This window comes from Haliotis asinina, chromosome 11, assembly GCF_037392515.1.
Source record: "Haliotis asinina isolate JCU_RB_2024 chromosome 11, JCU_Hal_asi_v2, whole genome shotgun sequence".
NCBI lineage: Eukaryota > Metazoa > Mollusca > Gastropoda > Lepetellida > Haliotidae > Haliotis > Haliotis asinina.
The window spans coordinates 8970117-8996620 of NC_090290.1; the positions used below are offsets into that span (position 1 = coordinate 8970117).

The 26504-nt window shown below is 39.3% G+C and overlaps 1 protein-coding gene across 1 annotated transcript; it reads right to left on the bottom strand.

Annotated features, from left to right (window-relative positions):
- Window positions 1-7579: 7579 nt before the first annotated feature.
- LOC137256484 (fibronectin type 3 and ankyrin repeat domains protein 1-like) lies at window positions 7580-8182 on the bottom strand. Its single transcript, XM_067794321.1, has one exon. It carries the CDS (start codon window positions 8180-8182, stop codon window positions 7580-7582), a length of 603 nt encoding a protein of 200 aa, XP_067650422.1.
- Between the last annotated feature and the right edge of the window lie 18322 nt (window positions 8183-26504).

Sequence of the window (26504 nt, forward strand, 5' to 3'; positions counted from 1 at the left end):
ATTGCTCTCAGACATGCATGAGATATTTCTAAACCTAAAGATGTTTCAGCTGATTGTGAACTTTGAGGTGCACTGACAAACGATATGTCAATCCTACCACCATTAGAACTTCCACAAACTTCACTGTTTTTTGCCATGTCTATACTCGTTGTTAACCACAAACCCAGGGCGAAGAAAATTGTCCGAATAAAGACCATGCTAACAGTTTATTACTGAGAGTTCAGTGTTCTCAAAGTGCACACTTTACTGGTGACAAACATGACGATCTTCTCCACTGGCACAGTACGCAACGTCAGAACTCCCCCCGTCGTTATCCATGTCTTCTTCATGGTTAGCCGTGGTGAAACTCTCACAGGAAAGTTAATCTCCTGACCTTCACCGTGATGATTCAGGGTATACCACCAGTGTTGAGACAGACACAGTCGACTGAAATCGTTCTTATGTAAGAAGATCTCCTTGTCGTAACCCGGTAGGTGACCAAATGCGTATCTGTAAATGTCCAGCTGCATGTGCGCTGAATGTAGACCGCCCGGCGACTTTAGTGCAGTCTTCAGTGACCTCTCAACTGTAGCTGAAGCAAGCTTGAGGCGCTCCCTGCAAACGGGAGGGCAACTGTAGTCTTCCAGCAGATGGGCAGGAATGTGGCCTTTGGGTTCCCAGGTAGCCTCTTCCAGAGGGTAGTCCGCCCACTCCACTAGGTAGAGCAGGCCCTTTAATTGAAAAATGTAATTTGGATTAATATTACCCAATCAAACATTTATGGCAAGTATTAATATATTCATTTAACTCACAATATAACAGGGGTTCAAAAAGCACATCGACGACGCCCGGGCAACTCATTTTCAATTACTTCTCAATATATAGTCCACTAAACATTAACATCAAGTACCATGTTGATTTATTCTTTCATAATTACATCATGATGATTATGTCATAAAAATCAGGGCAAATGGAAAATGTAGACAGGTCATGATACTTTCTTGAAGACAATTGGTTTTTGGCAAGTGGCTTTTAATAAACTGTGGGCTTTGTGGTCGTTTCAGTTACTTTTGAAACCTATCCATGTTGTTATATATAACTGAATAATGACAATTTCAAACATATTCAAAAACGAACCGGCAAACCTCTACACGACATAGGGAAGTGAGCAAAATGTATGTATGTATGCTAATTTGTGCAGATAATTAAGAAAATACAATACAGTAACAAATACTGCATTGTGTCTAAATATAGCGCTTTGTCGCACAGAAATATCAAGGAACTTGTTGATTGAAAAAGAGATGAAATGCATCTTTAAAAGCACCTTAAACATTTTTTTGGGTCTCTTCTGTTATTATCAAGATATATCATAGTATGAACATACCTGACGAGACTTGCGCTTCCAAATCACTCTCTGTACTGGATAGACTCCAACTGAGACACGGATGCTAACACATTTGCTCAGGGCAAAGGATTGTCCTTCATGGAGCTGTCTGTAGTTTGTCACTGTTCGCGGTCGAAGTTCCATTTTTAACATATGTCTAACTGATTACACCAATGACATTCTACGAGCTTTTAGAGCTTATGCTTTCAATCCAATTTAAACACAACATAAACAGCCGTTCATTGCTTTCATTGTCCCAACTGTCATATTGAGGTATGTACAAGCAATGTTGTTACAGAAATTAGAATCGGGCAGGTGTAACTCTAATAGGCTTACTGATGTTTTGATATCAATCAAGGATCAGTATAGGCACACATAATCTGACAGAGACAGAATCCACTATTATAAACATTTCCTGATTGACTTAACTTTGTTGAGAAAACAGCACTGTTCTGTTTTTACCGATGTGTTTCCGTAACACCTATGGAAACTGATTGTCATGAAACAGACAAAGAAATTCATAAACTGCCGCTACCACCAGCAAAATGTGTTAAGTTAAGCATTCCCATATGATATATGAAGCTGGTAGCACGTGTGGTCGTGTTTATGTGTCTGCGTGCGTGTGTGTGGTGTGTATATGCAAGTAGACACTGTTGTAATTTGGTTTAGTGGAGTAATGGAACATGTTTTAATTCTCATAGTTATGACACACTTCATATGTATGATCAAAACCTGATACTCAGAACTGATACATTCTTACTTTCACCATCAAGCATGCGTTGTCAAGAACTAAAGCTAATTATGAGCGCTCGTGGTGTGACACTGCGGGGTGCCATGCAAAGGCTTTTGGTCCAAAGGCGACCCACATGTGTTCTTATCTCTGTAATGAAGGGCATTAAAATATTCAGAAGATAGAACTGAAAGTCCTATGACATGACGAGTAGCATGCCCTTGTTTGCACGGTTGGTTGCACATGAATGTGCATGAAGCGCCAACTGGGCCATGGCACAAATAGTTGGACATGCTATTTAAAACATGACATTTGAATGCCTGTTACGTTTTTATGAATAAGAACTGTCTAATCTGACATTTACTTATACAAGCGGTTAAAAAGTGAGGTCTAAAGGCCAAGGCATTGTCCGACTACACATTAGTTATTGAGATACATTCGATATTTCAGATTTCAGAGGGCGGGGGAAAGATCGGATGTGTGTACATAATGTTTTGTATACTATATTTCTCAGTGCTGTGTTACTCCTTTCCGTTGTCATGAGTTAGGTTGAAGTTGCTTTTAAGAGCTCGGACCAAGCCGAACCGAAAGCTTGTGATACTGTGTCTTTATTGAGAATCTGACATTTACATATACAAGCGGTTAAAAAGTAAGGTCTAAAGGCCAAGGCATTGTGTGTTAGTTTTAAGCTGTGTTTGAGAGGTCGGGCCGAAGAGAGACTTAACACTTTTGATTGAGGCTATGTAGAGAATGAAGTGAGAACAGGGCTTCACTTTAAGGGGCCAGGTTTCTTTACATGTTCCACTTGATAACATTATGAAGTAGTATTTAGGTGGATATGATGCCACTCTAAGGATTTAAATACATTTCTACATACATGAGTTAGGCTGAAGTTGCTTTTTAGAGCTCGGACCAAGCCGAACCGAAAGCTTGTGATACTGTGTCTTTATTGAGAATGTCTAGAAAATAGGGTTGACTTTAAGCAACGTGCTTGCTTCAAATGCAACGCTTTGAAACTCTGTAAAGCCGTATTTCGGTAGATATGATACTAAACTATGGATCTAAATAGAATTTAAGATACATCTGTGAGGCGGAAGGTGCTTTTGAGAGGTCGGGCCATGTCGGACCGAACAGAGACTTAACACTTTTGATTGAGGCTATGTAGAGAATGGAGAGCGAAACGGGCTTCACTTTAAGGGGCCAGGTTTCTTTCCATGTTGCACTTGATAACATTATGAAGTAGTATTTAGGTGGATATGAAGCCGGTCTATGGATTTAATTACAATTGAAGGTGCATGTTCTAGGTTTAAGCTCGTTTTGAGAGCTCGGGCCAAGCCGAGCCGAACTATTGTGGTTGAGATGATGTTTAGAGTGTGGGGAAGAGTTCATATCTTACATGCTTAAAATGCTATGAATGGTGAATTTATGGGGTGGTATTAATTGGATGTAGACGTAGGAAACATTTTCGTGCCGGTGGAAGCCTGTGTCCGAATGAAGTCAAATATTTATGCATTTTAAGTCATGTTTCGTTTATCGATTCCACTTTTAGACGTAACTTCGGTCAGCCAGCTCACAAGAAACCCGTCTTCATGAGCTTTAGCCGATTTATTCATAGTAAACTATATATGGCACGCGTCTGTGGCTTAAAAGACATTATTATTATCAAGGATGCATGTTGCGTTAATCATTTGTAGGCATGGTGCTCATTTATGGGTTCATTATCCAATAATATATTTGGCCCGCCGTGGCCAAGCCCGGTCCGACTTTTAGGCCATCCCTCGATGTGACGTTAAATATTAACTCACTCACTCACGCACTCACCCTAGTATGGTGATCTACCTTCAGTTGTTAGCAATCTATATTCTGTTTGTATGTTGTATTGTCTAAATGGTGACATTAGTTCTAACTTTTCATGCTAGTTTTAGTTCAAATTGTGATATTCTTGTTGTTTTACTGCCCTTCGTTCACAGATGTTTACAATACGCATATATTTCAGTTAAGTGTTCATTTAAGTGTATTATTATATGTGAAAGTAATTGTTCTCGTCACGGTGTGGCTGAAATATTGTTGGTGTGACGATAAATTTTAACTCATTCGCTCACTCGAAGGGAAACCGACTGTGGCCAATACGGAATATTACGTGATCATGTCTTTAATGACAATCCAAATAGGCGTAATCCATTAGTGGTTTCAGCTCCTGAGGTTTATTCCTTTCTGCTTGGGTGTCCAGCTTTTTTGCATGAGGTCTCGAGTATAACTTTTGCTATTGGCTTTGAAGTCACTGCACCGGATCAGCAGTGGAGATAAGGGTTTGTCAAGAGCTGGTTTAACTTCCTTTGTGTTATCTGCTCTACCGAGATATATTTCTGCTATGGTTCGGCAACCAGCTGAGGAAAAAACAGAAAGATCGTTGCAAAGTTCTGAAATGTCTGTGATAATAGGATGTTTTAAAATAACAATTTGAGATGTTTGAAGGTACGATAATGAATCTGTAAAAAACGATGGAGGTTTTGCAATGGTTCTGCTATTTGACATAGGTCAATGTAGTGAAGATAGCTTTGGTTCGGCAGTGAAAATGGAGATATTGTTGGGAATTCTAGGGGGATTCAATGCTCTTGCGACAGTTGACAGTTAAAGTTAAATGTCATCGAGTACCATAGCAAGACTTTGGCATCGCCACCGGCAGCATTTGTCAACACGTGATCGCCCCAGATCAGGACGACCCCATGTGACCACACCCGCTCAGGACAGTTATTTTTCTTCGACGTTTGCAGAACAGGTTCACCACAGCATCCTCCACAACATCGGTAGTGCTAGGACTGAGAGCAGTTTCTGATCAGATTGAGGCATCCCTTACGTGAGGCTGGTGTTCATTCCAGAAGACCTTTGCGAGGACGTGTCCTTATACGTCAACATCTTCCATGGCCATTGCAAAGGTGGAGAATGTTATCTTCAGTGATGAGTGACATTGCATGCTACGATTTCCCCACCGAAGAGCACATGTGTATCTACGTCGTAACGAATGCTACGCTGCAAATTGTGTATAGGAAGTGGACAGATTTGGTGGTGTCAGTGTCATGGTTTGGGCTGTCATCTCATACAGTAGCAGGACAGATCTCATTCAGGTCCAAAGTAATTTGACAGCTCAACATTACCGAGATGAAATCATCAGGCCCCATGTCCATCCTTTCACGAACCCCTAGAACGTCATTTTCCAGCATGATAACGCTTGACCGCACACAGCAAGCATTGTCCAGAACAATGTTAACGTTCTTGATTGGCCCTCACGACCACGCGATCTATTGACCACGGGAACCCTATTGGACATTTGTGGGGCGAATTGTCCTGTGCGACAGCGTGCCCCTCAGCCACAGGCGTTACCTGCTCTGTTTGTGGCGGTGAGGGAAGAGTACCAACTTATTTACAAGACACTTCATCCGGAATCGGGTCAAGTCTATGGCATACTGACTGCTTTGCGAGCGTGACCTACAGTTTCTTGCAGCACTGGACCGTTCATGTTCGTTCAGGTTTTCTTCAGGATTGCCCTGTATTATTGATGTGTATAAGATGATAACAATTTTCAGCTATGCCTTTCTTTATTTGAGTAGTATATCTTTGCTGACAATGTCATTTTTTTTATAAATGATTCCACACTCACCAGATGGTCAAAACTGCGTGAAATAAAACCCTATATTTGTAACACCTACATGGCTTGTCAGTCCAGATCTGAGAAAGTTATTATGTCGCATTGGCTATGGATGATAAACACACAAATACTTCCTCCGTTTTTTAACCCTTGTGATGAAAGAGCCACGGTCAAGCATGTCCTGCTTTACTGTGTTGTTTCTTTCCTTCACAGTGAATAAGTATTTCAATGACAAACGTAGAAGCATCTTTATAGTGTAAATTATCATTTAACTTTATCTCAAATTATCATTAAGCAATTATCCCAAACTTGCAAATATTTCTAGCATTAAATAATCGCTAAATTTTACGACAAGCATCAGTAGCCAAGAGATGGTGTAAATCCAGCTCGGGTCCATACAGGTAGCAAGGGCACTGCTTGGATATTTTGAAAAAAGTGAATAAATTGATAGATCTTAATACTGTGCAGATAGCTGCTTGTTGATATTAGAGGTTATGTTGTAAGTAAGTCACATGCCTTGAGATACATTGCAGGTCAAGTACTGCATCCCGCACATTTACATCAGTTTGTTTATATATTGTTTTACAACTATTCTTTTCTGTATTTATTAAGACAGCTTTTGAATTGTCGGTGAAGATGTTAAAGTACTGTCGGAAATAGAACGAAACTGTTCTTCGGTTGTTTTTCTGTATCCCTGAAATTTACACAACTGAAAATAGGCTATGTCGAAATAACTCACTTCGGCCTAACTGGACATTCAGTGTTATGCGGAAGACGATATCCAGAAAAGCATGTTTACTCGTGAAATCGGAAAAAAACTGGAAAAAAGTACGAATCGCTACTGACAACAACAGATCAGACTGTAGGTGGCAGTTAGGTCGATCAGGCGGGTATAACGAAGGACTCACCTGGCATAAACTGAATCCTCTCACCTTGCATGAATCGTATATGCTGCTTACTGGCTCAAGGTGTTGTCTCAAAGTTATTTTGTGCTTTTTCGTGTGCGTTGGATATGTCTCATCCTATGATCTCAGTGTCCTTCATGAGGTTTGTGCTAAGATATGTAAAGGAGTATGGTACCTGATACCCATAAAAAGCATCGTATTTAATGTCTCAAACTATATACGTGACATGACCACCCGAAGGATTGAATTTGTTACGAACTGCCGTCCAAACATCTTAGGTAATTTCTCTAAACCCCAACACCCCCACCCACCCCCATCACACACACGCACGCACGCGCACGCGCACACACACATACACGGACACACCACCCCTGTCAACACACACATCACACCTTTCAACAGACACATCAAACTGGACAGCAGAATTGCCCCAAACGCACCAAACATCTCAAAGCATTATGATAAAATAGCCTTCATCGTGTTTTATAACACATACTAAACCTGATGTTTTTGATCCCATTGTCAATAGACATTTAAGTGAGACACTGCGCGATATCCTATTCTCTTCGCACAAAACAACCATTTAGACTGAACTAAGATGAATCATTAGAAAATCACAAATGCCGCGGTCCCTCCACTTCCAACCAACATAATGTTGAAAACACAAATCATCTAACACTTCATCCATTTTAATGAGAGCAGTTCCAATCTGTACATCTGAATAAAAATGGAGCTAATGTGTCATCTATCTAGGGTGGCGAATATATCTAAACGCATTTTATGTCGGTAGGGATAATACTGCCTGTTATTTGTGCGTCACTAAAGTAGATTGTCACATTCTATAATTAGCCTCCAACAATTGATTATGCGTGGAATAGGTGATATTATGTCTCTGGACAGCCCAGCAAAACAATAAGGTTATATACGACACGTATTCAGTTGCACTTTGCTGTCATGGCTGCTGTTACCTCACTCATGTTCCTGTTTCTAACATTGACTAGGTTTTCTCTGGTGATGGTCTTCACGATCTCCTCAATCCCATCCATAAAAGAATTTTGAATTACGTTCTCGCCAGCTTCATCAACCTGTGACACATTAGCTCCATTTCTTATGAGCAACTCAACTATGTCTCTGTGCTTTCCATATGCAGCTTCCATCAATGGGGTCTTACCACCCACTCCACTGCTGTTAATATCAATAATGCACAGTGACAGTATATACTTCACCACATCCAGGTGCCCCTCCCTGCAGCTGCAGTGCAAGACGCTGTATCCGAAAGCATCAACCTGTGACACATCAGCTCCCATACACACGAGGAACTCACAGACGTCTCTGTACCCATCACATGCAGCTTGCATAAGTGGGAAGACATCGTCAGTTTCATACTGTGGCAGCACACACTCCACCATACCCACATGTCCGCCCTTACAGGACCAGTAAAGGAAGTTCTTACCATCATCATCCACCTGTGACACGTTAGCCCCTTTTCCGATAAGAAAGTCAAATATTCTGCAATGTCCCTCCTGTGCTGCCACCATGAGTGGTGTTTTTCCATGATTCCCGACTCTGCTGTTAATGTGGACCAAACCCTGGGATAGGATTCGTTTCACTCGGGTGAGGTTCCCTTTCCTGCAGGCATCGTGAAGTGGGCTGTTCACAAATATTTCTTCCTTGTGCTGAGGAGATTTCACAGGGTAGTTCTGCGTCTTATCTGTGGATTTTACGTGACACAATAATTCCTATTATATCAATGCCTCAATATAACATATATCATTGAAACAATATACTCGAGAACTGGATCTGTGCATTGTAGATGCTTATAAACCTTAAGCTTGCAGCTACTGATTGCATATAATTAAAATAATGTATCAAATCGTTTAGATTGAAAAACATATTGATGGAGGGACTCTATTATCGTTGTGTGCGGGGGTAGGAAGTAGGAATTATTTCTAGTAGCAGTGTATAACTTCCATATACAAAGATTGTTACAAGAGAGTATTTTCTGTAATTTGTGTTGTTATTAATTAAGCTATAGTTATTGCTTTGTCACAATATTTAGAGTTTTGAGCGACAGTTATTATGGGACTCCTTTCTTATCACCGGTAATAATGTCCTAGAAACACGTCTTTATGGTGGCGCTTACGAGTAACCTCCCTTTGGTATGTCTTGATTAGACGATCTCAAAGGTTCTATACTTTGCTGGAGTGAGTGAGTGAGTTAATATTTAACGTCACATCGGCAATATTGCAGCCATATCGTGACGAGAACGAGTAGTTATGTAAATACAAATGAATTAATAGCACATACGTTGTAAAACCCTGTCGACAAAGGACAGTAAAACTAACTAGGATATCACAGAGTAGAATGTAAAACTAGTGAATAGACCTAAAACAATGTATCTATACAGGACAGTACAATATAAAAATGAGCTATAGGTTGCCAACAACTGAAGGTAGATCACCATACTAAGGGCCATGGGGACTTACAGTACATTTCCTTCCTGCATGGACCCAAATTGGATTTACATCATCCCTTCAGCTGTTAGCAATTTAGACAAATCTAGCCATAAAGTAAAAACACACTTATTCTACGATTAAAAAGCTGGAAAACTGAACTTTACTTCAAATGTTTTTAGACTTATGTACCCTTTCAGGAGGACAATTATTTTACGGTACTTCAACCCCCTTCAAGGGTACAGCCACTAACGGTTTGAGTCACTAATTTAATCTTCCAATTATAAAATATTTATCTATTTACAGTTCAGTTAATAAATCTAATTCCTTTAAAAATGCAATAATTAAATGAGGGCTAACATTGCTAAAAAGATCCTTCATTGTTTGTGAATTAAAATACTGATCCCTTGTGATGGAATACTCAACACAGTCAAGCAAGACATGCTTGACTGTGATTCTTTCATCACAAGGGATGCAGAACGGAGGATCCTCACCTTTCAAAAGGTATTCATGAGTATATCTCGTATGGCCAATACGACATCGCCGCATAATGACCTCCTGAAATCTGGATTGACAACCCAAGTGGGTATAACCAATATAAGGTTTTATTTCATGTAATTTATTTACACCCACTTGGGTGTCCCACCTCTTTTGCATCAGATCTCGGATATACGATCCAATGGTAGCTTTATAATCAGAGTATGGGACAAGAAGTGGAGTCTCGGAGTTTTAGAGTGCTGCCTTGGCAGCAAGATCGGCCATTGTGTTGCCAGAAATGCCTACATGGCTGGGTAACCAACAAAAGACGATGTCGCATTGGCCAGTAGCAAGATTATTATACATTTCAATTATTTCTATTAAAAGTGGATGTTTACATGACATGTTTTTAATTGCCTGGAGGCAAGAAAGAGAATCAGAATAGATAATATACTGTTTATGTCTGGGATGTCTTTCAATATATTTAAGAGCAGTTAATATTGCGTTAGCTTCTGCTGTGAAAATAGAACTATTATCTGGTAATCTGAAATATATTGTTCTGGATCCAATGACAGTGGCACAAGCCACTGCGCCACCATCCCTGGACCCATCTGTAAATAAAGATTTGTATGTATTATACTTACTTTTTAATTGATTATATTCTTGTTTATATTGTAATTCATTTGTTTCTGATTTTTTAAAACTTGTCAGTGTTAGGTCAACTTCGGGTCTAACTAACTGCCAAGGTGGAGACGAAAGTAGACGGGAAGGAGATATATTGGCTAGCTCAATGCCGCAAGCAGACAGAAAAGGTTTCACTCTAAGTCCCAGAGGCGGAACAAGAGAAGACTTTTTATTGTACAGATCCTCATAAAGAGGATTAAAAACACAGTTAAATGCAGGGTTGGCTTCATTAGAATATAATTTTGTTATATACTGTAAGGAGAGTTTTATACGTCGTTGAGTAAGAGATGGCTCATCGGCCTCGACGTAAAGACTGTCAATAGGAGAAGTTCTAAATGACCCAAGACATAGTCTTAGACCTTGATGGTGGATAGAATCAAGTAGTTTGAGGTTGCTTTTACAGGCTCCACCATAAACGATGGAGCCGTAATCAAGTTTCGAACGGATGAGAGATCTGTATAAGTGGAGTAGGGTAGTTTGGTCTCCTCCCCACTTTGAATTGGAAACAACTTTTAACAGATCAAGTGCCTTCAGGCATTTAGTTTTAAGGGATTTAATGTGGGGTAGAAAAGTTAGATGTGAGTCGAAAATAAGACCCAAGAACTCGGCCTCCTTTACTACTTTGATGGGGGTGCCATTTAAAAATAGTTCTGGATCTTTATGCGGTTTGTACTTTCTGCAGAAATGCAAACAATTTGTTTTTGTTATAGAAAATTTAAACCCGTTTTCAAGTGACCATTTTTCAATTTTATTGAGACAAATTTGTAATTGCCTCTCTATTGTATGCATATTTCTACCTCTACAAGAAACATTAAAATCATCCACAAATAGTGATCCATCTACTGAATCACTTAAAACTTTAGAAAGACTATTGATTTTAATACTAAATAAAGTCACAGACAAAATACTGCCTTGTGGAACACCCTGATCTTGATGAAAATAATCTGAGAGGGTTGATCCCACACGTACTTGAAACTGTCTGTCATTTAAAAAATTGGATATAAACTGAGGCAAGCGACCTCTCAACCCAAAAGAATATAAATCTGTCAAAATACCATGCTTCCAAGTAGTATCATATGCTTTTTCGAGATCAAAAAAGATTGATACTGCATGTTGTTTTTTAATGAAAGAATTTTTTACAAATGATTCCAACCGAACCAAGTGGTCAATTGTGCTTCAGTTTTTACGAAAACCACATTGTATATCAGTAATAAGATTGTTGGTTTCCAAAAACCAAACTAAGCGATTATTTACCATTCGCGCCATGGTTTTGCAAACACAGCTAGTTAAGGAAATAGGTCGGTAATTTGATGGATCTGTATGATCCCTCCCAGGCTTTGGAATAGGAACAACTACGGCCTTTCGCCATGAAGGGGGAAAATGTTGGGTTATCCAAATATGGTCAAAAATACCAAGTAACGTTTCGAGACATGATTCAGGCAAGTGTTTTAAGAGTTGGTAATGGATATCATCAGGTCCTGTTGCAGTATCGTGAGCCTGTGATAGCGCAGTATGAAGTTCATGCAATGAAAATACCTCATTATAATCTTCACCATTATCAGATTTAAAAGTTACTGGTTTCTTCTCTTGGTGTGTTTGATAAGTCTGGAATTGTAGATGATAATTTGAGGAGGACGAATGTTTAGCCAAAGTTTCACCCAACTTGTTTGCAATATCAGATTTTTCAGTTAGTATGTTATTATCATTTTTGAGATGCTGAATACTACTGGATTTGGAACCTTTGCCTTTAATTTTTTGGATCATATTCCATACCCTTGACATAGGAGTACGGGAATTTATTTTGGAAACGTAATTTTTCCAAGTATGACGTTTTATGTGTTTAAACGTTCGTCGAGCTTTAGCGTAACTGATTTTTACATTATTTAAGTTATGAACAGTGGGATGAAGACGAAAATATTTCTCTGCTTTCTTCCTCTTTTTCCTAGCCTGTCTGCATTCATCATTAAACCATGGTTTACGGATGTGCGGATTTACAGAGGACTTAGGAATAGTTTCATCAGCTATATGTTTTAGTTTGTCCGAGAACATTTTAATAGGATCAGGTACATCCATGAAAAGGTTTGGTTTAAGTTCCATAAGGCAGGTGGCCTGAAATAATGGCCAATTGGCCTTTGAAAAATTCCATCTTGTTACAGGCGGATCATCGGAAGGGTTAACTGCTGTAAGTACTGTAGGAAAATGGTCACTACCACAAAGTTCATTATGGACTGACCATTCAAACTCATTATAAACGTTTGAATCAGTGAGTGACAGATCTAAAGACGAATATGTTCCCGTTGCAGGATGCAAATACGTGTTAGAGCCATCATTGAATATACATAAATTATTATCAGATATAAACTCTTCAAGAACTTTCCCTTTACTGTTGGTATCAGGACTTCCCCATAATAGGTTATGTCCATTGAGATCACCCATTATGATACAGGGTTTTGGTAATTGGTCATACAAATCTTGAAGATCATTCTGATAGAGAATGGAAGAAGGGGGGATATACAAGGAACAAAGAGTAAGGGTTATATGTAAAGTAAGACGAACAGCAACAGCCTGAAGATTGGTTTTAAGAGGAACAGGACTATGAATAGTACCATGTCTCACCAATATGGAAGATCCACCAGTGGCTTTGTCACCAGGGGGTGAAAAAGAATGATGAGAATGGTATTTACGCAATTCGAACTTATCATTTTGTTTCAAGTAAGTTTCTTGAAAACTAAATGCTGATGGTTTATAATCCTGTGCTAGTAATTGTACTTCATTAAAATTGGTCCTAAGTCCTCTGCAATTCCATTGGATTAAGGAATTATTGTTCATTTAATAGCAGGTGGTAGTACTGGGGACCGACTTTTCCCCTTCCGAGGCGAACTCCTTCTATCTCGCGCACGGGGATGAGGAGAGACGTCCATGTCTTCTAAAAGTTGAAACTTGTTATAGACATGTACAGGATCACGTGATCCCTTTTGTACTCGATCAGTTTTTTGTCTATAATCTACTTTATGACATGGATTTTTCACTGCAGGAGATATTGTTTGTGATTCAGTCTGGCAAGCTGATGTGGCATGATTCTTATCACCAGCAGAATCTGTTGTACTTAAAGTTTGTTTGTCAGCTTTGACCCAGGTGATATCTGTCTGACATGAAACAGACAGCACAGATTTAGCATGAGGGCGAGCAACGACAGCAGAGTATGTTATACTTGATGACTGAGGCGAGGCTGCATTTACTAAACGTTTTGCCTCATGATAGGTGACATTCTTTTGAGTTTTGATCTTGATAATTTCATATTCACGTTTCCAGATTTCACATGACTTTGATGAAGACATATGGTCTCCCAGACAATTAACACATTTTGGAGAAGACAAACAGTCAGAACCTTCATGATCTTCTTCACCACATCTGTAGCATGTTGCACGATTCCTGCAAGATTGGGCACCGTGACCAAACTTTTGACACTTGTAACAACGAAGTGGATTTGGAATATATTGCTCCACTTCGATATTACAATATCCAGCTTTGATATACTTTGGATGTTTCGGTTGTGAAAAAGAAATCAAATAAGTATTTGTATTGAAAGTTTCTCCATTTTTCTTAAAAGTGAATCGTTTGACATGAGTGACTCCTTGATTTTGTAGTTCAGTGGCGATTTCTGTTTCACTCATGTGGGCAAGCCACCGGTCTCTGTCTCTCAAGATGCCTTTGCTGCTGTTCAAAGACTTATGGGGTGAAACAGATACTGCAGTATTTGCAAGCTGTTTTGTACCTATGAGGGTAGCTGATTGTTTCGCTTTTTTACACTCTATGAGGAGAAACCCAGATCTAATTTTTGTAACAGCTTGGACATCCCCAACAAGTCCATAAATTGCTTTTGATGTGGCAAATGAATTGAGTTTTAGAGGTTCACCGTCAGTAGAAGATACAACCAAAAATCTGCTCTATGTATCCTGTAATCTGTTTGTAGCACTGTCCTCGTCCGAGGACAAACACTCATCTAGTGCTCGTTTGTGTTTTCTGGGTTGAGCCATGGTAAATAATAGAAAGTTCACCATCCCAGCTCCCCACCCTCCACCGAGTATCACATGGACAATGCTATATACCAGTGGCTCTCCGACTGGCAGCACCAAGGATACTGGAATGGTATACTCCAGCAGAAGACTAATTCAAAATTAATCGATCCACCAGATTGGCCCATGAGCCACCGCCTTCTGGGCATAAGACTCTAGGCAAAGTTCATAACGTCAGTTTTCAAATCTAAAAGTTATATATGAATGAAAAAGCCAAGGCCAAAATTGAAACAGTACAAAATCAAATCTGTGCAATTACATAAATAATCCACGCACAGGGCTTGGCATGACCAGCCGATTGGTCGAACCGGGCCCATTCGACCACCCGTCTAGGCGAAGTCAGGGCCAAAGTGGTGTATTGAGCAACAGGAACACGGTTACAGGTCCCTATTGCCCTCAACCACCAGGATCCCCTCCTCCGCCGACACAGGGCCGCAACCCACGGCAAACGGGTTGGTGGACCAAATATCCCCCCGGGTACACTACGGGGGTGTCGGCGAGCTCTTGGCGTTACCCAGCACCCACCACGAGGAGGTGGCTCGCCACGGGTGCCTACTTTGCTGGAATGCACAAGAATCGGTGACTGTGTATATATAAGGCTGGTTGTTGAGTTGACCAGACACACACGGAGTTACAGACGGAGTTACACACCGAGTTTACCGAAGTTGTGTCACTATTCGGCCTACCTACATCTCTCTGCCTATTCATGAACATTTAACGAGTTTACCGAAGTTGTGTCACTATTCGGCCTACCTACATCTCTCTGCCTATTCATGAACATTGAACCTATATTCAGCACTGGCTTCACTGTGAAAGATGTAGTAGAACTGTTTCACTGAAAACCAAGTGAGTGAGTGAGTTAATATTTAACGTCACATCAGCAATATCTCAGCCATATCGTGACGGGAACATTTAACATTTAAATGGAATGTATGCATATGTTAAAGAATCTGTCGTCAAAGGACAGTAAAATAACTAGAATATCACAGATATACATGTAAAACTAGTAATTACATATAAAACATTTTAGCCAGAAGGGACAACACAATATAAAAACAGGCTATAGATCGCCAACAGCTGAAGGTAGATCACCACACTAGGGACCATGGGGAATTACAGTGCCTTTGCTACCTGCATGGACCCTAGCTGGATTTACACCATCCCTTCAGCTGCTGACGATTGTAGGAAATCTTAGCCAAAACTAAAATAACAGAAATACTACATTTAAAACTCCTGGTAAGCTTAAATTCACTTTGAATGTTTCAGGACTTACGTACCCTCTTAGGAGGACAATAATTTTACAATACTTACACCCCCTTTGAGGGTACTGCCACTAACAATCTCAGTTACTAATCTAAACTACCAATGATAAAATATTTAATTATTTACAAGTAACCTAATAAATCTAATTCTTTTAAAAACGCAATAATTAAATGAAAACTGACATTATTTAAAAGATCCTTCATAGTTCGGGGTTTGAAATATGTGTCCCTTGTGATGGAATATTCAACACAGTCAAGCAAGACATGCTTGACCATGATTCTTTCGTCACAAGGGACACAAAAAGGAGGATCCTCACCTTTAAGCAGATATCCATGTGTATATCTTGTGTGGCCAATGCGACATCGTCGCATGATGACCTCCTCAAATCTGGACTGACAACCCAAGTAGGTGTAACCAATATACGGTTTTATTTCATGTAATTTATTGATACCTACTTGAGTGTTCCACTTCTTCTGCATCCGATCACGGATATACGTTCTAATGCAAGCTTTGTGATCAGTGTATGGAATAAGAAGTGGTGTCACAGATTTGTTGAGTGCTGCTTTAGCAGCAAGGTCAGCAAGTGTGTTACCTGAAATGCTTTCGTGGCTGGGTAACCAACAGAAAACGATGTCGTATTGGCCAGTAGCAAGATTATTATACAATTCAATAATTTCTATTAAGAGTGGATGTTTACAAGAAATATTTTTAATAGCCTGAAGACAAGAAAGAGAGTCTGAATAAATTATATATTGTTTACGTTTATGGTGTCTTTGAATATATTTAAGAGCTGTTAATATGGCGTCTTTACTTCAGCTGTAAAAATAGAACTATTATCGGGTAATCTAGAAGATATTGTTCTGGATCCAATGACAGTGGCACAAGCAACTGCGCCATCGTCCTTGGACCCATCTGTAAATAAGGATTTATAATTTCTATATTTATGTTTCAATTGATGATATTCTTGTTTATACTGTAATTCATTGGTTTCTGATTTTTCAAATGTACTTAATGTTAGGTCAACTTGTGGCCTAACCAACTGCCAAGGAGGAGAAGAAAGAAGACGGGAAGGAGCTATATTTTCCAGCTCAATGCTAGAAGCAGCAAGAAATGGCTTAATTCTGAGCCCAAGAGGCGGAACAAGGGAAGACTTTTTGTTCTACAAATGCTCATAGAGAGGATTAAAGACACAATTAAATGCAGCATTAGACTCATTAGAAGTTAATTTTGTAATGTATTGTAAAGATAGTTTTATACGACGTAAGTTGAGAGAAGGCTCATCAGCTTCGACGTATAGACTGTCGATAGGAGAGGTTCTAAAACAACCGAGACAAAGTCTTAGGCCTTGGTGGTGCACAGGATCAAGTAGTTTTAGGTTGCTTTGACAAGCCCCACCATATACGATGGAAACGTAATCAAGTTTAGATCGGATCAGTGATCTATATAAGTGAAGGGGGGTAGTTTGATCCCCATTTTGAATTTGAAACAACTTTTAATACATCGGGTGCCTTCAGGCATTTGGCTTTAAGGGTTTGAATATGCGGCAAAAAGGTCAAATGTGAGTCGAAAATAAGTCCCAAGAACTTACCCTCCTTGACCACTTTGATTGGGGTACCACTGAGATATAGCTCTGGGTCTTTATGGGGTTTGTATTTACGACAGAAGTGTATACAATTGGTTTTTGATTTAGAAAGTTTGAAGCCGTTTTCAAGACACCATTTATTTATTTTGTTTAAACACAGCTGCAATTGCCATTCAATGGTATGCATATTTTTACCACGACAAGAAATATTAAAATCATCCACAAATAAAGATCCATCTATTAAATCGTTTAAATCTTTAGATAGACTGTTGATCTTGATGCTAAAACGAGTGACTGACAAAATACTGCCTTGTGGAAGACTCTGATCCTAATTGCAATGATCAGACAGGGTAGAACCCACATGGACTTGAAAATGCCTGTTATTTGAAAATTTGGATATGAATTGGGGCAAACGACCTCGCAAACCGAAATCATGTAAATCTCTTAAAATGCCATGTTTCCAGGTTGTGTCGTATGCTTTCTCAAGATCCAAACAGATAGACACAGCATGTTTTTGATTAATCAGCGCATTTTGCACAAATAATTCCTAACGCACTAAGTGATCGACTGGACTTCTGTTTTTTCGGAAACCACATTATGTGTCTGCGTTAAGGTTATTAGATTCCAAGTACCAAACAAGTCGATTATTTATCATGCGTTCCATGGTCTTGCAAACACAGCTTGTTAGTGAAATAGGTCGATAATTGGACGGATCCGTATGATCACGTCCAGGTTTAAGTATTGGTACTACTATGGTGTCACGCCATGAGAGAGGAAAGTTACCCGATGTCCAAATCTCATCAAAAATATTTAGAAGAGTTTCTAGGCAGGATTCTGGTAAGTGCTTCAAGAGTTGATAATGTATGTTATCAGCTCCTGTAGCAGTATCATGAGCTCGATCAAGAACAGTATGGAGCTCATGAATAGAAAAAGTTTCATTATAATCTTCCCCATTATCTGAGTTGAAATTAATAGTTTTCTTTTCTTGTTGTTTCTGATACTGCTGGAATTTAGGTAAATAATTAGAAGAGGAAAAGTGTCTAGCGAGAGTTTCGCCCAGTTTATTTGCGATATCTGATTTATCAGTAAGTAACTGATCTCCATGTTTAAGATGATGGACAGTAGATTTAGTACCTTTGCCTTTAATTTTTTGGACCATGTTCCATACCTTGGACATGGGTGGACGTGAATTTATTTTGGATACATAATTTTGCCAAGATTGGCTTTTGATCTGTTTAAAAGTACGCCGTGCTTTAGCATTTAAAATTTTAAATTTATTTAAATTATGCACCATAGGATGGCGACGGAAAAAATTTTCTGCTTTTTTCCTTGCCCTCCTAGCTTGTTTGCACGCATCGTTGAACCATGGTTTTCTTATGTGTGGAACTGCAGAGGACTTTGGTATACACTCATCAGCTATGGAATTCAGTTCATCAGAAAAGCATTTAATAGCATCGGGAACGTCAATAAAACGTTCAGGTGTAAGTTTTTCAGCACAGTGTTTCACATAAAGCCCGGTTAACCTTTTTAAATTTCGTCTTGATGATGGAAGAACATCAGTTGTAGTTACAGCTTTTAATACAGTAGGGAAATGGTCACTTTCACAGAGGTCATCGTCGACTGGCCATTCAAATTCATTTAGTAGTTCTGAATTTGTCAATGTCAAGTCAAGAGCAGAATAGGTCACTGTACCAAGGTGTAAATATGTGCTGGAACCATCATTATAAATACATAAATCATTGTCAGAACAAACGTCCTCCATTTGTAATGATAGTGCCAAGATTTATTTACACCCTGGTACAGGGACTTATTCTGATCTCGACTTGTCACACACGAATTCAGAACTACTAAATGAATTTGAATGGTCAGTCCACGATGCCCTCTGTGGAAGTGACCATTTTCCTACTGTACTAAAATATGTAACTCTATCTGAAGTTCCTCCATCATCAAGGTGGAATTTTAAAAAGGCTAACTGGGCTTTATATGAAACACTGTGTGCTGAAAAACTTAAACCCGAACGTTTCATTGACGTTCCCGATGCTATTAAAAGCTTTTCTGATGAAGTGAACTCCATAGCTGATGAGTGTACACCAAATTCCTCTCAACGATGACTGCAAACAAGCCAGGAAGGCAAGGAAAAAGGAAAACATTTATCCGTCGACATCCTATGGTGCATAATTTAAATAAATAGTACTTGGAAACTAATAACCTCATAATAGATATACAGTGTGGTTTCCGTAAAAATAGAAGTACTGTAGATCACTTAGTGCAATTAGAATCATTTGTTCAAAACACACTAATTAAGAAACAACACGCTGTGTCTATCTTTTTTGATCTGGAAAAATCATATGACACTACGTGGAAACGTGGTATTTTAAGAGATGTACATGACTTTGGCTTGCGAGGTCGTTTACCTCAATTTATAGCCAAATTTGTAAATGACAGACAGTTCCAGGTCTGTGTGGGTTCTACCCTGTCTGAACATTGCAATCAGGATCAGGGTGTTCCACAAGGCAGTATTTTGTCAGTCACTCCTTTTAGCATCAAGATCAACAGTTTATCTAAAGTTTTAAACGTGGAAGCTGAGTCTTCTCTCCACCAGCGCCGTATAAAACTATCTTTACAATACATTACAAAATTAGCTTCTAATGAGTCTGGTGCTGCATTTAATTGTGTCTTTAATCCTCTTCATGAGGATTTGTATAACAGAAAGTCTTCCCTTGTTCCGCCTCTTGGGCTCACAACTAAGACATTTCTTGTTGCCTCTAGTATTGAGCTGGAAAATATAACTCTTTCTACTTCTTTCTTCTCCTCCTTGGCAATTGGTTATACCCAAAGTGGACTACATTTAAAGATCAAAAACGAATGAATTACAGTATAAACAAGAATATCATCAATTAAAACATAAATATAGAAATTATAAATCCTTATTTACAGATGGGTCCAAGGACGGTGGCGCAGTGGTTTGTGCCACTATCATTGGATCCAGAACAATATCTTCTAGATTACCAGACAACAGATCTATTTTTACAGTTGAAGTAAAGACGCCATACTAACGGCTCTTAAATATATTCAAAGACACCCTAAACATAAACAGTATATAACCTATTCCGTCTGTCTTTCTTGCCTTCGGGCTATTAAAAATATTTCTTGTAAACATCCACTTTTAATTGAAATTATTGAATTGTATAATAATCTTGCTACTGGCCAATACGACATCATCTTTTGTTGGTTACCCAGCCACGTGGGCATTTCAGGTAATGCAATGGCTTAGCTTGCTGCTAAGGCAGCACTAAACAAATCTGTGACACCACTTCTTATTCCATACACTGATTACAAAGCTAGCATTAGAACTTACATCAGTGATCTGATGCAGAAGAAGGGGGACACCCAAGTAGGTACAAATAAATTACATGAAATAACACCGTATATTGGTTGCACTTACTTGGGCTGTCAGACCAGATTTGAAGAGGTTATTTTACGACGATGTCGTATTGGCCATACTAGATATACTCATTCATACATTTTAAAAGGCGAGGATCCTCCGTTTTGTATCCCTTGTGATGAGGAGTCTCGGTCAGGCATATTTTGCTTGACTGTGTTGAATTCTCTATCACAAGGGATAAGTATTTTAATTTAACTCATTAAGGCCGAGAGACGCCTATGTCTGGCAAATTAATTAGCTTCTCACAGCGAGAGCCGCGTATTGGGGGTTATGAAAAGCACCTCTTATTCAGCGAGAGCCGCGTACTGGGGGTGATAAAATAACACCTCCCATTCAGCGAGAGTCGTGTATTGGGGTTTTAAATTTAAAATTCGTATTGTACCTATTATTTTAATCAATTTAGCAGTAATGATCAAAGATTAGCTTTTCTTACGAGAGAGGTTACTTTCTGTGTTAATCAGAAGAACTATTAATGTGTTTTGAAAACACTTGCTTGCAATGTCGGGGGCTTATACTGGCAAATGAACACATGTCTGAGAGAAAGGGGATTATGAGATGCTGTTACAGGAGGTAGGTGTTTGTTACTCGTCATTGGGAGTGAATACTAAGATACTGTGTTTGCACATTGATTGAAGTAACTGTGACAAGGTTACAAAACCTTCTAAATTAAATCATTTATTCAGTCCATTGTCAATCTTCTGAAATTCGTTTGTTTTCAAAACAAATATAAGTAGGCCCATCTTCATAAATATTTGGGGAGATTCAACTGCAAGTGTATACATCACAATAAATCAGTATCGTGTAACTTATTTTAATTCTATAATACATGTACTTGAATTGTGATATTTATTCGTAACAATGTGCAGATTATATTGAAATGTTCCGCAAGGAAATTATGTGTGATGTACAAGTAGTGTGCGCAAAATGTATATGCAAATAAATACTATCTCTACTCAATGGTTGGATTGGGTTATCCGGGGTAAAAATAATCGGTTTGTAGCGCTTTGAGCGCTTTAAAGAAAAATAAACTCGTCAAACAAAGTGCTTGTTAGTTCTACGTGTACATTTCAGGCATCCTTACGATTATGTATGTTCACGATACAAAATGTTTTTCATGATAGCTACAGTTGATATAACAGAAATCCGGCATATCGATTGGTCAACGATCAAACCAATAGTCAATCTGTATCCAAGCTGTCTAGTGACGGAACGTGCTCTTCAGAAATTTAGCCCACGCCCCATCATCTGTCATTTCCTCTGTGACAGGTATCTCATGATACGATTGGTCATAGATAAAAAAATCAGCCACTATATTGAGCAGTTGAGATACAAAACGTCCTATTCGGGAACTTTGATGACAACCATCCCATGACCCTTTGTCTTATGTATGTGCAAGGAATGGCATTATACAATATGCGCACATGTATGTTCGTGTGATAACGTATATTTTCTGCGTTCAATCTAGATGAACCAACGTTACAAACTGGGAATCTGTACCATGTAAGTCACACATTAGCTAATTAGTACTTACGTTGGTACTATATACTGAATATTTTAAGGTATCAGCGAAAACGCTTCTTTGGTTGAAGATTATTAGGCATGAACTTAAATTCTTCATTACTGCCATTGACATAGATGTTTTGAACAATTTGACCTCACACAATGATATGAGAGGGACAATTTGTTTAAGTATGTCTTACATACAAAGAATAAAAACATGTATTAAGAAAATACACACGGCACCAAAAGTCTACAAGAGAAAATGTAATAACATTACGTAAAACGTTACATATATGACATGTAATCACTCCTGCTTTCTTTCAACACATACCTTTACAACGCAATTAAACAATTAAACAATCAGGACTTGCTCGTATGACGAGACAGTTTCCTGTGATCTCTGAAACCTGTCAGGGATATCAGGCGTGAATAGCCCTAATTAGTCTCGCCACAGCCAGCCAGGCAATCAGCACGGGGTTTCAGGTGTTGAGCAGTGAAGTGACTGTCGGGCTTAATGAGCTAAAACAATTAAGGATAATTTTACCAGCGTTAGGTCTCATTTAATTAGTGTTTTTTAAAAAAAGGAATTGGGTTTTTTGGGTTGAATTTTGAATAATATGTTCTGTAAATACATGTATTTCAATTATTGGAAGTTTGGATTAGTAACTTGAATTGTTGGTGGCTGTACCCTCAAAAGGGGTTGAAGCATTGTAAAATTATTGTCCTCCTGAGAGGGTAAGTAAGGAAATGTAAACTTTCCACTGTTCTTAGTCGTAGCATATGTGTATATTTAATTTTTGGCTGGATATGTCTAAATTGCTAACAGCTGAGGGGATGATGTAAATCCAACTAGATGTCCATGCAGGTAGCAAAAGGTACTGTAAGTCCCCATGGTCCCAAGTATGGTGATCTACCTTCAGTTGTTGGGAATCTATATATTCTGATTTTATATTGTATTATCCGAATAGTGACGTTAATTTTAACTTTTCACGCTAGTTTCAATCCCGTTTGTGATATTCTAGTTGTTTTACTGTCCTTGGTTCCCAGGTTTTTATAATATACATATATTTAATTTCAGTATTAAATATTCTCGTCACGATGTGGCTGAGACATTGCCGAGTGAGTGAGTGAGTGAGTGAGTTAACATTTAACGTCACATCGGCAATATTTTAGTCATATCGTGACGGGAACTTAACACTGACATGGAATATATGTGTAATATATAAACATGTCAACAAAGGACAGTAAAAACACTAGAATATCACAGACATGAATATAAACATTGTAATTAAAGAAGACAATACATTATACAACACGGGCTATAGATCGCCAACAACAGAAGGTAGATGACCATACTAGGGACCATGGAGACATTGCCGATGTGACGTTAAATATTAACTCACTTACTATTAGAATGAATTGTCACTTTCGATGATTTCTTTGGGTAAGTGCATACCGAGACGTATCAGAATCTGCAAAGTTGTGTTTTACGTTGCATGTGACCTTTGAAAGACAAAGTGCTGTCCAACGCATTCCAGGGCGTTCATAAATGAAATACAAAAAATATCCCATAATACCTGACACACAGACAGCCTTTCCAGATCGAGTCTTCAAGCATCGCTGCCCGAAACTGCATACCTTGGATGAACACGAACCATTCGGTACCTTCAACAATCAAAGACACCTTCTGATATGTTTTATGTTAGATTTTTTTCTTACTTATACCGTACGTGTCATAGTCCTTTTTCTTGGTTTCTTTGTTTTGTTCAAACACCATAATCTTTGACGTAGTTGAGTTGTTTAGAGATGATGTATGCAGAAAAGACTCCACTTTGTTTAGACGCATGACAGAAGCTTTCGTCTAGAAACAGGCATCCCCCGCTAAATCGGATTGTTTATTTCCTCTTGATTGTGTTTCCTTTATCAAGCATGTCTCTCCAAAACAAGAGGGTGTTTTTACTTGCTCGTGGTAGCCATGTGAAGGAGAAAAAGGCACAAACAACAATAATTAAACCTATACACATCATCAAAAGTAACGCACCACCCAATATTAATTACCCTAACTTAACATTTTTTCCAGTGATGATTTTTACGATAGGTCTCTATGAAAAAAAACGTTGTTCTGTGCATACTTTCTGCCTAAAGCATGCATCTTTGGGAAATTCACGTGCACATAAAACGCACGGGTAACAGGCCACCATCTCAACACAGACATGAATGTTTACCCTCAGATACATTAGGCTGGGCTTTTCATTCCCTGGGTGACTTTTCGGTTAAAATGGCCCCCAGGGTGTCCATAGGACAAAGATGGCAGATCATTGGTATGCACAGGACCGGGATGTCATGCCGCCCTATTGGCCGAGAATCTAAACCACACGACGATTAGCAGGTTAATTGCCAATCATGGTGCCACAGGAGAGGTTAAGGACCGATCCAGGACAGGGAGGCCACGGAAAGCAGATGCCAGGGAGGACAGAGCATTGGGTCGAATGGCTAGGCGTAACCCATTCCTCAACAGTGTGTCGCTACTGAACCTATGACGCCCTTTCCAAAGAGTGTCCACCGGCACTGCCCGGAGACGTCTTCATGCTGCAGGTCTGAGAGCAAGACATCCAGTCAGAAGACGATTACTGACCCCCAGGCAAACCAGGATCGTCTAAATTGGTGAACAGCAAGGCAGGGGTGGAACATTAGATCATGGTGGCGCATTCATTGGTCCGACGAAAGCCGGTTCCTGTTCCTCCTGCAAGTTACAGTCGGTCGTGTGCGAGTCTGGAGACCAAGAGGAGCAGCATATCACCAAGGAAACATGCAGGAGGAGGTACCCTTTGGGGAAGGTAGTGTCATGGTGTGGGGTTGCTTTTCCTTTGACTGCAAGCTTGATCAGGTCATCATTCCTGGGAATTTTAATGGACAGAGATATCAAAATGAGATTCTGAATGAACATGTCATTTTGACAAGCACAATCTTGCAAGCCGACCTGTCTTCATGGACAACAATGCTAGACCTCATCGATCCCATGCTGTTCGCCAGTTTCTCAGGAAGAATGCCATAGACACGATACCATGGCCAGCTCGAAGTCCTGACCTCAACCCCCTGGAGCATCTGTGGGACATTCTGGGCCACCAGGTCAAGTAGAGGGAACCTCGAGTCAATTCTTTGCTGGAATTGTCCCAGGCTTTGGTGGAGGAGTGGAACTTAATACCGTTGAGGAGGATCCGGAGGTTCATTCAGAGCAAGAGACGTCGTGTCAGAGTGACCATTGCAGGTCAAGAATATATCTTCCTTTGCAGCTCTTAAAACACATGATATCAGTGTTTGAGATTTATAAACACTTCAGAATACATAAACAGTGTTCATAGGCAGTGCGTTGTGTAAATATTTGGTATCATTATGGACATGGCTGTTTCACCTTTACTTACATCTGGATGATTCCTTGCAAGAGTGACATATCCTTCCTCCATCTTGGTCTTTCTTGATTCGGCACTTGTTAACCGACAAGTCAAAGACTCACCATTGTAATGAATAGTTGAACATTGACCACTTTCAGCACATCTAAGCTGGCACAACTTGATGCCAACGTTCCTGACAATGACAGTACCATTCCTCTCAGTCGTTGTAGGCTTAAACTGCTTCGTGCATGATGTTGAAAATACAACCATCAATGTAACAGTTAATTGCAAGAGCAGTTTTGCACTGACATTCATACACCTTGGTATCATGTTGGAGTGCTAACAGAGGCTCGGGTGTTGTGTCGGATGGTGAACAACTACCGTAAAGTCAAACGATCAGATTGAGTACGAGACTATTTTCATTAATATGTTGTGGCCACAATGCGATCGATATGCAGAAAATGTCAGTCAGCAGACATTCCTAACACACCATCATTTCACATTACACATCACTTAATTGGTTTGCTGCAAAACGACACATAGCTACAAATACTTAAATACCTCATCCATCCTGAAACTGACAATATAATGTATGTTGGTTTCCATTGCAGTTTTACCTTTTACCAAACGATTCTTACTTCATTAGTGTATAAATATTAAAAGCATAAATGAAACAGCAGATAGACTGTTCAAGTTAAGATGCCACTGATGTGACAAAAGCTGGTTCCCCGGGTCTTGCTTGTCGTCAAGGCAACTTAAGTGATTGGGTGAAAGGCTCGCTTCCTTGGCCTATAAACATCATCATATCATATCAGTCCGGACATCAATGTTCATGGTGTCGCAGACTCAATTATTTATGTGCTGTCAGAGTATTGCTGAGGACATTGTCAAAACATATACAGACACAAGAGATCGGTTTAAGCCAGAGACTTAATCCCCTGATCATTGCCATCAGCAGATTAGATGATTGACCGAAAAGCCATTTTAC